This window comes from Electrophorus electricus, chromosome 18, assembly GCF_041902795.1.
Source record: "Electrophorus electricus isolate QZ-2024a chromosome 18, ASM4190279v1, whole genome shotgun sequence".
Classification (NCBI taxonomy): domain Eukaryota; kingdom Metazoa; phylum Chordata; class Actinopteri; order Gymnotiformes; family Gymnotidae; genus Electrophorus; species Electrophorus electricus.
Window position 1 is genome coordinate 15,872,501 of NC_137514.1, and position 13,796 is coordinate 15,886,296.

Sequence of the window (13,796 nt, forward strand, 5' to 3'; positions counted from 1 at the left end):
TCTAAATCAAGATTAAGATGATTAATGTTGTTCTGGAGCAAAAAAACCCTGCATCGCTTGTGTAGTAATCTAACGTGCATTTTCTAAAACACAGACTGGATAAACTGAGACAGTGTGGTATAAAATGATCCAATGTGGTATAAGATGATTCAACATGGAACACCGATATATTTCCGAACGTTTGGAAGTTTTCTGTCAGTCATTGGCAGTGCTATGGATGCAATCCATACTTTGGAAAGCCACAAACTTTTGTATCAATCAGTCAAGTCTGCTGCTCCCTCCTATCCCCCTCAGTGGGGACTGGGGTAGGATTATGGCGGGATTTTGGTGGGATTTGCGATTTTCTGGCACCTGGATCCTTCACCTGAGTCTGTGTTCACATAATGTATAACACTTACCCACAGTCTCCCTTCGAACCCGCTGATGCCGTTGGATCTCTTGACAGTGCCGCTAGCATTGCAAATACAGGATGTGGGGTGTAGACTGGGTCAATAAAATATCTCTAACGTCATTCCTGTTTTCTGTTGCCTTTGTTTCCTCTTGTGGGAGTCCCACTCACCATTATAGAGACATTCCGTTATTTTAAACAAGTAATGTGTTCACATTGTGTCTGACTCTGTGTGACTCTCTCTCTCTCTCACACACACACACAAACATTGTGTATAGGTCTCACAGAGGTTTAAAAAAATTACCCTTGAATTCAGTTTCAGTGATTCACCCTGGAGATAGCTAGTGAGTCATGTGTTTGAAGCAGAGTTGCTGGGTTTCTGTGGAGTGATTCACCTGAACAAACTGCACTGCAGAACACGCGTCCGTCCATGTTAAACTGCAACCATAACCAACATTATGGCTGCAGTTTAACATGGATTTCTACTACAAATGACCAATTACAACAGGATCAAATCCATTGCACTTGTTAAAACAACATTTTCACAAGTTGGTATTTTCATGTTCTCTATGGAAATTCAGTGGAAATAGTAGATATACATGCTTAATCGTAAATTACAGAGTAAATTGCATCTAATCGTGTAGGCTCCGTTGTCTATTAAATCTTGGTAAAGCATGTCCTCTACATTTGTGCTTTGATTAATAAAGATTGAGTCATGAGTGATTCTTCCAGCTCCAATTAGGGTTACCTTATAGCTTACAGCACTCACAGATATGTAAAAGACACTGACACACACACACACACACACACACACACACACACACACACACACACACACACACACACACACACACACACACACAAACTCTGGTCTTTTGGAACCAAAAATTCCGCGTTCACGGCGGCTTTCACTTCTCATTATTTTTTCTAAACAAGCGTCTGTTTTCCGGGCCCCGTAACAGAGCAGCTCCGTTACACCCAGCGCTACGCCCATCATCAGTCCCGGTGCTACACCCATCTTCATGCCCAGTGCTACACCCATCTTCAAGCCCAGTGCTACACCCATCTTCAAGCCCAGTGCTACACCCATCTTCATGCCCAGTGCTACACCCATCTTCAAGCCCAGTGCTACACCCATCTTCAAGCCCAGTGCTGCACCCAGTTTCAAGCCTAGCACTAAGCCCAGTCCTAAGCAAACTCTTATGCCCGTCTTCTCTCAGCAAGCGAGACCTGTGCGAAGCCCAGCCATCTGCAATGTCTGACGGAGATACGAAACAAAGGCTGCACCTTTTCTGTCGTCTCCATTCACCACCAAATGGCTCAGATTCTCACATTCATGGCACCACTAAACCTCCATTAGAACTTCTTACCCATTATGAAATGGTCCAGGCTCATTAAAAGTCACCCTGAGGCCTAATTCCATGCGCACAAAAAAAACCAAAACAGAGCGACAGAATGTACTCATCATGAGTCTGGATCAACCACAGGTGTAGTCAATTCCATCCTTTAAGTTTATTCGTTCATTCTCCACTCTCCATTCTCCATGCAATCAGAAGTCTTTTCAGAGGTCTTTTCCGCTAACTATGCATGGCACGCTGGCGATTCGAATTCTATAAACCTCGGATTCCATTCGCCTGAGCCCAGCTTTGCATTTTGAAGTCAAGGTGGGATGCAGGTGTTGCCTGACCCATGCCCGTTCGCAGGGCACACCCCCTCCTCCTTCTCCGTATCCCCTGGGGCAATATGTATGGGCTCGATGCCCTCCATTGCCCCCGAACACTCGCGGTCGCCTCGCGCTTGTTAGTGGCAGATGGCGCAGGCCATTTCGAGAGAGTAATTATGGCGTGGGGCTGGTGGGAGGCTGGTCGTGACCGGGGAACCAGCCGCCTCTGAGCCGGCTTCCCATGTGCTGCAGCGAGGATACGGCAATGCTAAAGCAAGCCTGCCGCTACGCTACGGTAACACTATGGCGATGCTGGACCAGCTCCGGGACCTCGGGCTGAGCTGTGGGACAGGCCACCTCTCGCCATCGATGGCAGGCCGCCTCGCTCCTACATGCCGAATTCTTGTGAAGGTTTTGGATGCGCGAAGACGTCTGCGCAGGCCCCGAGCCCGCCATGGGAGCCCGCCGTGACTCAACAGATACGAGTCTCGGCTCACGCTCACTCCGACGCCCAAGCGATTCTCCTTCAAAACTTTCCACCAGCAGCCCGTTAGCTGGGTTTATTGGCTCATAAGTCACTACGGGGGAGTCCCAAAATGGATGGCAACCTGGCTCTGATATTCCCCTGATGTAATTCCCTGGATACACAGATTTTGATAAGGACAACAAAAAGGCAACAGTGTGTTTTGATATATAGACAGACACACACACACACACACACACACACACACACACACACACACTTGCTGCTTTTGTCCTTAATAAAGGCTGCTCACAGGAATAGGTGTGACTGGATTGTAGGAGGTGAGGAGGAATGACTCACTGGCTTGCTCTCACTGGGCTTTGTAGGGACACGCTACTGCTATGTTTTCATGTCTTAGGAACATTGTTAAGACACAGGCCTACTAGCTGGCGCTGTAGAGATTCACCTCACAGCCTCTCACCGCTCCAACTGCCGACACACTGCTGTCATGCTCGCCTGTCAGAGACGGGCAAGTGTGTTTAAATTAATACTTTGATCTAATAAGACCTGACAGAACCATGGTGCTAGTCTCAAGTTCCTCTGAGACTAGGAGGAAAGGATGACAATCACATTGATGACCATCTTAATTCTCTCCTCTCACCCTCTATTCACGGGTACATGGCAACTGATTGAGTTCCACAACATTTATAGCTCATGGAAAGAAAAAAGAAAAAAGAAAAAAAAAAAAAAAAAAAAAAAACCCATCCTTTTAAACCTGGAGCTACTCAAAGTGCTGCTGGCAACGCTACTGAAAACAAGTCAAGCCATTTTTTGTTACTCTTCTTAAGCGGTGCAAAATATGACTTCTGCTTTGAAGTCACTGGGAAGCGCTGACCTCTTTCCCCATACAAATGTTATTTTTCCGAACATTATGGGAAGAGACATTCACATTGGTTGAGTTCACACACCCACAGGTTCACCTATGTGTTAACGATGGTTGCAATTTTAATTGGATTGGTGAGCTGCGTCGACGGCAGAACGTGAGTGCAGTTGTTTAACCGAGATGTTTCTGTGGTGTTCGCACCGCAAGCTCTGCTGTTTCAGCTGCCTCCGCTCTGGCTAACCAACCCACCCCTGAAGAACACCTCTGAGATGCAGCCACACCTAGAGTGGGAATTTCAGTGTTTTCCTTCTGTTGGAGGATGGGAATTTTTCAAGGCCACGGCCCCAGATCCTGCCTGGCCCACCTCCTCCTAATGTTTTTATCTCGTCTTGATTTGTTTATTCTTTGTTCACTTTGTTCTCCTCTGTGCTTTTTCTGCCTTTACAAAGCGTCACTGATGCCACGTCTTCTCAGCATCGCAGTCGTCCTCCTGAGTATTGGCCGTGAGAGTCGTCCGCTGACATCATTCTCATCTGCGTCACCTTTGATGCTCGGTAACACCGCAGAGTCCACAGCTCTGATGGGGTGCCACAGAATGGCAACACATTCCAACAGAATGTGAATCTCATGTTTTATTCATAAAAGGCCCAGCTCAAGCAACATTAACGCAATTTATTAACACAGAAGAGTTCAGAAATAAAAGTGTAACAAACGAAACAAATGCATTGCTACTTTCACTCACACCTTGCGCAGTCTGGTGCGGAAAAAGCCGAGGAAACGCTTCGACAGCAAACATTTTTTCACCTTGCATCTCTCTCTACTACTTATTTCCCTATTAAGCGAAGTGTAATTACAGTGCGGTATAATGAGAAAAAGCATGCCATACTTTCAACTCACCCTGCCCACCCATCATTTGGTATAACGCAGAAATGGAGGCAGGGAAGGCCTCTTGTCTGCCTCATATACCTCTTCCTCTTCTCCATCCTCTGGCTTTCCTGGAGTGTCTTGGCAACATCAGTCCACCCCCCCCACCCCCAGACGTGTGCCTTGTAATCATACATCATATACACCGTAATTAAGATGTCAGCCAAGTCCGCGACGAGTCCTGCAATCTTCCAGAAACAGAACTGCGGACAGCTGGACACGCTGAGGCCCTCGTGTGGGTGGGACCCAGGACGGCGAGGTTCCAGGCGCCGAGAACCTGCTCCCGTTTATTTAGTTAAGCCGTCCTTTCTTTCGGCTCCAAATTGGTACGGCGGACTTCACCCAACTGCTGTCTTTGGAAATAGGGGAGCCGTGGGCGGAGAAGTTCGACACTCCTTTCTCGTTTATAGCCCGGAGCGCTCACGCCGCCTTCCCCGCCGAGCCGAAAACATTTAGGTGTTGCGTGTCTTTCCAGGACCTCTCCTTCATGGACCGCACCTCTCGCTCCCTCTCGCCTCCACTCAGCGAACGAGAGCGCGCGCTTTAGCCGCACGCCTTTTCGCCGACCCGGCATGCCCACTGACCTCCTCACCCCCACCCCCGCATTAGCGGATAGCAGAGGAGGTGAGCTCATCTCTCCGACCTGAGCATCCATCCCTTGGTACAGAGTCAGCACTTCCGAGTTCACACGAGTCCCTCGACTGACACCAGCAAGCCGTACATCCCGGGCTGAGGCTGTTTGGGGCGTTCAGTTCTACGGTGGTACTAATGCCTTCCCAAGGGCAGCTTTTTAAGCATGACGGCATAAACCATTTTCCCTTTACTAACTCTTGTATGATTAAAAATACATTTTGAACATTTGGTGATGTTGCGTCTATTAACTGCCTCATTGCCTGCCATTTAGTTAGCAGGAGAGAAGTGTTTCCGTTGCTTCGTTACCGCGTGGAGTAATTGCTAGTGTTGCATACCCCCAGCTTCTCATAATGGACCCCCCTTCCAAATCAGACCAGCATACACATCAATCAGCGCAACGTACTCTTCTCTTCTCTTCTCATTAGCCGCACTGGGCGGGTATTTGTCGAGCGGGCGTGTGTGGTGGTGGGAGGGCCTCTGCCCACATATTTCCCACTGAAACATACAAAGAGTGGAGTTGGTAGCAGCGGGATGATGCAAGGAAAGGTGGTGGGTGTGTGGGTGTGTGGGTGTGTGTGTGTGTGTGTGTGTGTGTGTGTGTGTGTGTGTGTGTGGGTGTGTGTGTGTGTGTGTGTGTGTGCACGCGGTGAGTGAGGTGTGCGCGCGCACATTCCCAAAAGAGCTTACGGACACGATACGGGCATGTGTATCTGCCTGTCTTCAGATGAGAGTGTGTATATATGTGCGTGCGAATGTTTGTGTGCGCGCGCGCATGTGTGTGTGTGTGTGTCTATCTGGCCCTGTGGTTTGAGTGCTTTTCGGCATCCCCGGCAATGTGCTTGTGTGCGTGGGCAGCTTTGGGAAACGTGTGGACCCTTCCACACTGTGTGTGAGCATGTATAGGTACCAAGAAGTCAAGGGCTGGCAAAGACCTAAGCCCTGAGCACTGCAGACAGTCTCTCACTCTCACACACACACACACACACACACGCACAGCAGGCCAGAGTAACTAAGCAACAGAGGCAGAAATATCTAAAAATATTAGGTCTTGGTTGTTGGTGAAACATACCCCCACAAAACATAACTGCTCACCAGCAAACTACAATTTTAAACCAACCCCCCCCCCCCCCCCCCCCCCAAAAAAAAAGAATACTTTTAAAGGGAAACTACAGACACAGGAACTGTGATTAATTTAATGGTCCATTCTGCTTTTTTACTTCACTACTTTTACATGCTGCATCTCTCAGCAACAAACGCAGTTATGGAGACGCTTTCCGGGAAAACCAACCACCTTTCCCTAAAGGCGCTCCGAACACGACTACAGGTCTCATTTATAAGGTCCTTGAGCATGGAGTAGCTGTGGTCCGGAATGCCAAAGCCTCTCCCAGAATCCCGTTCCAACCGCTAGAATTGCGCCAAGCCAGCGGGTGGAAGCAATTAGTGCAATCTCCAGGGCGATAGACTCATGCCAGGGCTTCTTTTTCAAGTTTTCTTTCTTTGAATTTGAACTCTGAATGTGCAGACCATCCCTCAACTGTCATTTATTCCGACCTACCAGCTGCTTTGTAAGTAATATCTGCTTTGCGCCAACACACATCAACACGTGCTTCTTCATGTACACGTGTCTTATGGGTTCATTTTTGTACGTGTGTAGTCAGAGATCATGCTATCCATTGGCCCCACTTGAGCTTCTCCGTCATTGGTCAGTTTCGGGTCACGTGACTACATCTGGCTGGATGTGTGCGCCCAGCTGGGTACAATACGTGACTGGCTGGGCTGTGGACAGGCCACTTTCTGTGCCCTGATGACATGGGTGCTGCGTGGGTGCCGCGTTCCATGCACACGTTGGCGAGGGCACTGTCAGACTGAGGGCGACACTGTAGCTGGATGCTGGCCACTGCTAAAGAGTGGGAGGATGACCAACATAAGCTGTGCCTGGCGACGCACAGACACCATTGCCAACCGTACATCTACAAGATGTTTCTGATATGGACTTGCAATAATGTGGGGCATGTGTGTGTGTGTGTGTGTATATATATATAATTGGATGTAGTCCACATGGTTTCCAGAGAAACAGGATATTTTGGACATAGTTCCTTCATCAGCTGTGCAAGCAAAGACCTTCTGAAGTTTAGAGGTTCTCTTTCTGTGTTTTCTTAATATGAACATTGCTACTGCCTAATACCCAGATTACTGGATTATGGGATTCCTCATGGAGAGGCGGATCCCATCATTCTCGCCATTCCCTAATGCTGGACAATCGGGGAACCCCAAATGGTTTACTCTGAGCAAAAGGGGCTTTCTGGGAAAAAGATGGTCATGCAAAGCCTAATATGAGTGTAAAGCATGATCTGACTGGAGTGTGTGTGATCAGTAGATTCCTGAAGAATCTACATGTATTAATGAATTGCTTTGTATTTGCCTTCGGCGAGAACATTCCTGCAGATTATTAAAAGAAAATAAATTCTTCTTGGGGCATGAAGATGGTGCTTTACGATTCCTGGGACATTGCTTTTACCCATCTGTGTGCGCATGTGCGTGTTTGTGTGTATGTGCGTGTGTGTGTGTGAGCACACACGTGTACATGGGTGGGTGGGTGTTGAAGAAAAGCAAGTGAAGTGTAGCGACTGCACTCCTACTGAGAGCAGGCAGACACGAATGAACAGATTATTGCCAGCGCTTTAGCTTTGGCCTGGAACACTTGAGCAGTGAACACTAGATGAACACTACTGCTAATCTGTGCTTGGAATCAATGTCTTGTGAGCAGCGCGTGCACAGACACACTAACGCTCACACACACACACACAAACACAACATTTTTAGTAGCCTGCTAGAGCACATTGTTAGTGGGAAGCACATACACATGTACACACAAGTACACAAATACAGACACAAGCACACGCAAACCCTCACACATACACTCAACACACATGCACACAGAGGGCAATAGCAATATCACATGAATTATAAAAGAAAGAATGCACACGGAAGAAAAACAAAGACCCAAAGAGGGACAGAAGTGTAGAGAGACAAGAAAGAAATAAATACAAGACAGAAGGAAAGAAACAGAAAGACAGACAAGGCAATCCGACACTCACCCGTGAGGGGTCGTATTCGTGGACCCTGGGGGTGATCCCAGACTCGGCGTATGGCGGCACAGGCTTCAAGTGCTGGAATTGGTTCCGGATCTGCTGCAGGCGTGCTTCAGTGCTGCAACAGGTGAGAGGCACAGGTGAGTGGCACAGGTGAGAGGCACAGGACACAGGTGAGAGGCACAGGTGAGTGGCACAGGGCACAGGTGAGAGGCACAGGTGAGTGGCACAGGGCACAGGGCACAGGTGAGAGGCACAGGGCACAGGTGAGAGGCACAGGTGAGTGGCACAGGGCACAGGGCACAGGTGAGTGGCACAGGGCACAGGTGAGAGGCACAGGGCACAGGTGAGAGGCACAGGTGAGTGGCACAGGGCACAGGGCACAGGTGAGAGGCACAGGGCACAGGTGAGAGGCACAGGTGAGTGGCACAGGGCACAGGTGAGAGGCACAGGGCACAGGTGAGAGGCACAGGTGAGTGGCACAGGGCACAGGGCACAGGTGAGAGGCACAGGGCACAGGTGAGAGGCACAGGTGAGTGGCACAGGGCACAGGTGAGAGGCACAGGGCACAGGTGAGAGGCACAGGGCACAGGTGAGAGGCACAGGTGAGTGGCACAGGGCACAGGTGAGAGGCACAGGGCACAGGTGAGAGGCACAGGTGAGTGGCACAGGGCACAGGGCACAGGTGAGAGGCACAGGGCACAGGTGAGAGGCACAGGTGAGTGGCACAGGGCACAGGGCACAGGTGAGAGGCACAGGTGAGTGGCACAGCTGAACAGGGTTCTGAACAGTGCGTGCACCACCCACAGATCGGCAGGATCACAATTGTTCTACGTTCCATGACCACTTCGGGAAACCCCGCGAAGCAGAATGGAACACTGGGAACCACGCAAACGCAGAACGGAAGAGGAAAGGGAAGCAGCATGGCTACATCTTCACACCGACTTTAGCCCCCATTCCATTTAACGCAAGTAGCGCAGGCGCAAAGTCCAAAAACCCAGCAGTGCTCGAATGACAAACTTTTAGAATGACAGGAATGATTCGAGTTTTTGACTTTTATGAGTGTGATTCCTGGGAATATTCTTGGAATGTCTCCTGGCGACTTTGGATCTCACGGTTGCCATGCACGGCACGCCGAGCCTTCTGCCAAGGCGCTTTGTGACGACATCCATTGTGAAAATATGCTCGTCAAAGGCAACTCGACTGAGCTGGCGCGAGGACGGATTCCAGAGGACCTACAGAGCCGTCGAGCGCCTCAAATCCCCCAAAACAGCCCCGCTACGTTAAAACAAACTGACATGGAAAGCAGCCACGGACAGTTGGTCGGCTCGTGCAGATCTCAGCGCGGGGACCGGACTGCGGCGTGACCTCTTCTCTGAAGCTGCGGCGGCTACGGCAGCTGGCGCCGGATGCAGTCGGGGCCGCCACGGTTTGATTGAGGGCGCGCGCGGCCGCCTGAACGGGAAACACTATCAATGTTTAATTAGCCTCCCGCCACAAGCGCCGCGCCTGCAGACTCCAAATATGAATCACAGGCTTATCAGTCAATGGACATACTTAGGCTAAACAAACGGCTCGGGTTCGGCGCATGTGTGTCGCGGCGCTCGAGCGCGGGACGGGCAATATAATAAAAGCATGGAGATATGCGTGTCTATCAGCAATAAGGGAGCCTTTTGTCATCAGACATGGCTCGATCTGCGCAGTGTCGTCCAACCACATGAGGTAATTCTTCAACAGGCAATTAACCCATCCTTCACATGAAACAGCCTCGCTATCACGGCAGACAGCTGGGAGCCGATAACACAGGCTGGAGGCTTCCTTTAGTTTTCTTAGAAGAAAAAGACAAATTTACTTTTTTGTTAGTGGTACTGATTTGAATTTTGCTTATTCCACAATGTTGTCATTGGACACCAAGCATCTTTTTTTTTTTTGTTTAACACCAAAAGCATTACAACACAACTGACAGATTGACCGTTGCTTTAAAACTGAATCAAACTCTGAACAGAAGTAACATCTTTGTAAAGTCAATGACAACGCGACGGTTGATCGGACGTGGCGCATGCGACCATTTCCACTTGGGAGCCATTCAGTTCTGCGGTCACACTGATCCTCAGCACAGCACAGAAATCTTCCGCGTGAACCTGGTTCAGAATTGGACGGAATCCAAACACTTTGGACAGTTTTTCTGCAATCATTGTTGCCAATTCCCACCCGCTATTTTTGTATCCTCGATTGTAGGGTAAGCTGTCGGCGGCGGCGGGGTTGAGGGCGAACATGTGCTTCCTGTGTGAAATCTCCACCTAATCACGCATTTCTTTTAGCTGCTTCTCTGGCGGTGCCATGGAAGATTCCAGAGCAGGAGTGCCAACTGCCAGTTCTACTTGGTAGTGGAACCATAGCATCAAGACAGCAACCAGGGCTATCCCTGATTTTTGGAGGCACACTCCAAACAGAGTGTTATGACAGACTTATCAGAATGCCTTGCAAGCAATATGGCTGTGTAAGTGGACAAAGAAACCCACAGATGTAAGCATTTTCTCAGTTAATAAAGATAAAAACAAACAAACAAAGATGATAAAATGGTTATTGTAAAGTTGTATTAAGGTCTATTTCAGCATAACAAACATCGCTATCACTAGTAGCACGCTGATGTCTCAATCGCCAACGAGCTAAAGTCACACTGTTATTGCGGATTTGCACGTGACAATCCCGCATTTTATTATTGTGCACGCCCACTGAAGGCATATGATGCCCAAAATTTGACCAAAGTTTAAATTTACTGCTCCTCTAATATCAGTGCAGACCAACAGGGCCGCCCACAGCGTGCCGCTAGTAGCCTGGTGATGAAGCAGTGATCTTTTTTATTTTGCGACTGACTGAAGTTGTGAAGTTGCGACTGATTGAAGTTGAAGACAACTGCAGACAACTAAAAAAGGATGCCCAGGCAAGAGAGGAAATATCCAGCAAAAAGTGTTTATGCAAAAGCCATCCACTACTACTGACAACATTGAGTTATTGAAAGATTGTCCTGCTTCTTAGTGGATTTAACAACTACCCCATGTAACTCAGTTCCAAGAGCCAACAGGACACACGAAACAAAGGGTGGGGGTAAAATTAAGAAATGGGATTGGACTGACGGACACCAATCAGGTTTCCGGTTGGTGACCTTCCACTTTCATGGCTTCCTTTTTAGAAGAAGACGACGACAATTCTGGACACTAAATCAATGTTTTTTTGTTTTTGTATGGCAGCAGGACTAAGAACGGATCTGGCACAGAAACTGAAGAGAGATTAGGGATAAAAGTCGATGAGTACGAACACAGATGAAGCAGACGTGAGAGAGGCACACACACGTGCACACACGCATGCACAAAAGGTCAGATCTGACATCACCTGTTCATTTACAGTAGATCAGAGGGGATGGGGAGGCTCAGTAAAGGTTAGAAGTATTGTCTTTCTTTCCGTCTGAGAGTCTGTCTGATCTGAGGCTCAGATCAGAAGGCCAATCTCTGGCTGCGTGCTGGTTACGAACCACTGCTAGAGAGCCAATAACAAAGAGCTGCGATTGTGCACGTTCGTGTTTTCATCTAGAACGTAACTCCGACATTCTAGAGTGCGTCTGTTCTCCCGTGTCGGACCGTTTTCGGCCTGTGCCTGTCCCCTTTACATCCACATACACGGGCCAGAGAAAGATATTTGTTTTGAACGCTCTTCCTTCTTATACGCGGCATCGAGACGGCAGCAGAGAGGAGAAACCCCCGAGCTGTCCTCGGGGTAGTGTCGTCAACTTGACAGTGAGCACTTATTCCTCCATCACCCCTCCACCCCCTCCCCTCACCACCAACCGGAGTTCATCCCCAATCTCCCGCAGACCTGCCTCTGCGGGACGTGCTGCATAACGCTGTCTGACAGCAGGAGGCCGCCCCTTTCGTCGGGTGTCCGCCACACAGGTCCGTAATCAAAAGTGACTCTCGTCTCCCAGCCACACCTGTCAACTGGGACGTAATGAATGTGTCCAGTCTTTAATAACGGGGGAGTGATGGAGACTGTCGCTTGGTGTTCAAGGCCCGTCGTGGAACGCATCAGATACCGTGCACGCTTTAGCGGGGGGCGGGGGTGTCAGGAGAGGCTCCGGGTTTGACGGTGCTTCAGAGCCCGGGTTGGGGGAGGTTTGGACCAAATTCAGACCCGCCCGCCCGATGCTGGAGAGAAGGGCTGGTCTGGGCATGGGTCTGCTTGTCTGGCCAAGAGCCTTCGTGTAAGAATACGAAACAGAACTGGGGTGGAACCGGGACTCCATTAGGCTGATTAATAGCGCTCCGTAATGCTGGAGGCATTCCAGAAAGTGCACGGCCTCGGGCTTCTGCCCCGGCACCACCCCCTCAACCCCCTGTCCTCGGCCCAATCGCCGCGTCAGCGTTTCCCGTGTCAGAAGCCGCTTGAAAGGCTAGTGTCTCCTAAACGAGGAAAACGAACCTCTTTTCTCGTGTGATTTGAATTTTTTTTTTTTTTTTTTTTTTTTCCCATAACGTTTATTAGTCACATCTATTATGTACAAAATGGCAGGCGGAACAAAAGGCTGTTAGAAGCAGTTGAACGACATGCGGAGAGAAGGAGGAGGTGGGAGGAGGAGGGGGAGAGAGAGAGAGAGAGAGAGAGAGAGAGAGAGAGAGAGAGAGAGAGAGAGAGAGAGCGAGCGAGAGAAAACGTGAAGGAGCTACAGTAATTAAGTACCCTACTAAAGAAGACAAGACATCAGCACTTTGGGGGGGGGGGGAAGAGAGAGAGAGAGAGAGAGAGCACTCCACAAGCTGTTTCTTTGTGGTTAATTGACCATCTCCCAATATCTTTCTCTTTTATTCTGTCTCTCACTCTCACACACACACACATACTTACACTTCAAATGTCTTTACACCATTGGTCTGGTTTAGGCAGAACATTTGAAAATAAAACGCAGCCGTTAAACTCCTGTCTAATGTGTTTATGTGCAACTGGTTCCACAAGGGGCTTTCTGAGGATGTATTTATTTGACACACACTATGAGTGTAGTGTGTGTTACTGTGCATACTTCAATTATTTATGTGAAATGTGTGTGCCACTGGGTGTGTGTGGATGTGTGTGTGTGTAAGAGTGTGCTTCGCATTGCAATTTTAAGCAGACAATGGGTAATAATCTTCAGATAGCTTTGGATGCGTGTATGACAGTGGGTTTGCCTATGTCATGTGAACTATTGAGAGGCATTTTTCACACAGACCTGGGGTGTGTGTGTGCGTGCTTGTATGTGTGTGTGTGGAGAGAGAATGAGACAGAATTCAAGCTGCCCTTCATGTAGGTGTTCTCAGTGGTCAGTGCGAAAAGCACAGGTTAAGCCCACGTCGATCAATAGTGGAACAAGGGCCAAAATACCCCCCCACCCATGCAAGTGAGTGCACCATGTCAGCAAAGTTACCGCTAAATATAAATACTGAATCAAGGTCAGATAATTTTAAGTGGTTGACAGTCATCATATTTTGTTTGGAGCCAGGTTGACTTCTCCTGTCAATATCCTCCAGTGGCAGTGCAATGTAATTTTATTTTTTTAGACTTCTGTCAGACCTAATCAGGGCAGAATACGATACAAACCTATAGATGGGTCAGATTTGCTGGTAATAAATTAACAGGTCAGCATAACCTGAAGATAAGCATTAACAATGGGCTGATGAGCTAATGTAGCTATCCTGAAGGAGCTTCTAGCTACTAGTTAGCTTCAT

General features: G+C 48.8%; 1 protein-coding gene across 4 annotated transcripts in view; it reads right to left on the minus strand.

Moving 5' to 3' along the window:
- pard3ba (par-3 family cell polarity regulator beta a) overlaps positions 1-13,796 on the minus strand; it is a 112,091-nt gene that overhangs the window by 8,116 nt on the left and 90,179 nt on the right. For all 4 annotated transcript variants that reach the window (XM_035535117.2, XM_081701098.1, XM_035535116.2 and 1 more), the window contains one exon: positions 8,053-8,164. In XM_035535117.2, coding sequence (XP_035391010.1) covers positions 8,053-8,164 — 112 coding nt within the window. The remainder of the gene's footprint in view (positions 1-8,052; positions 8,165-13,796) is intronic.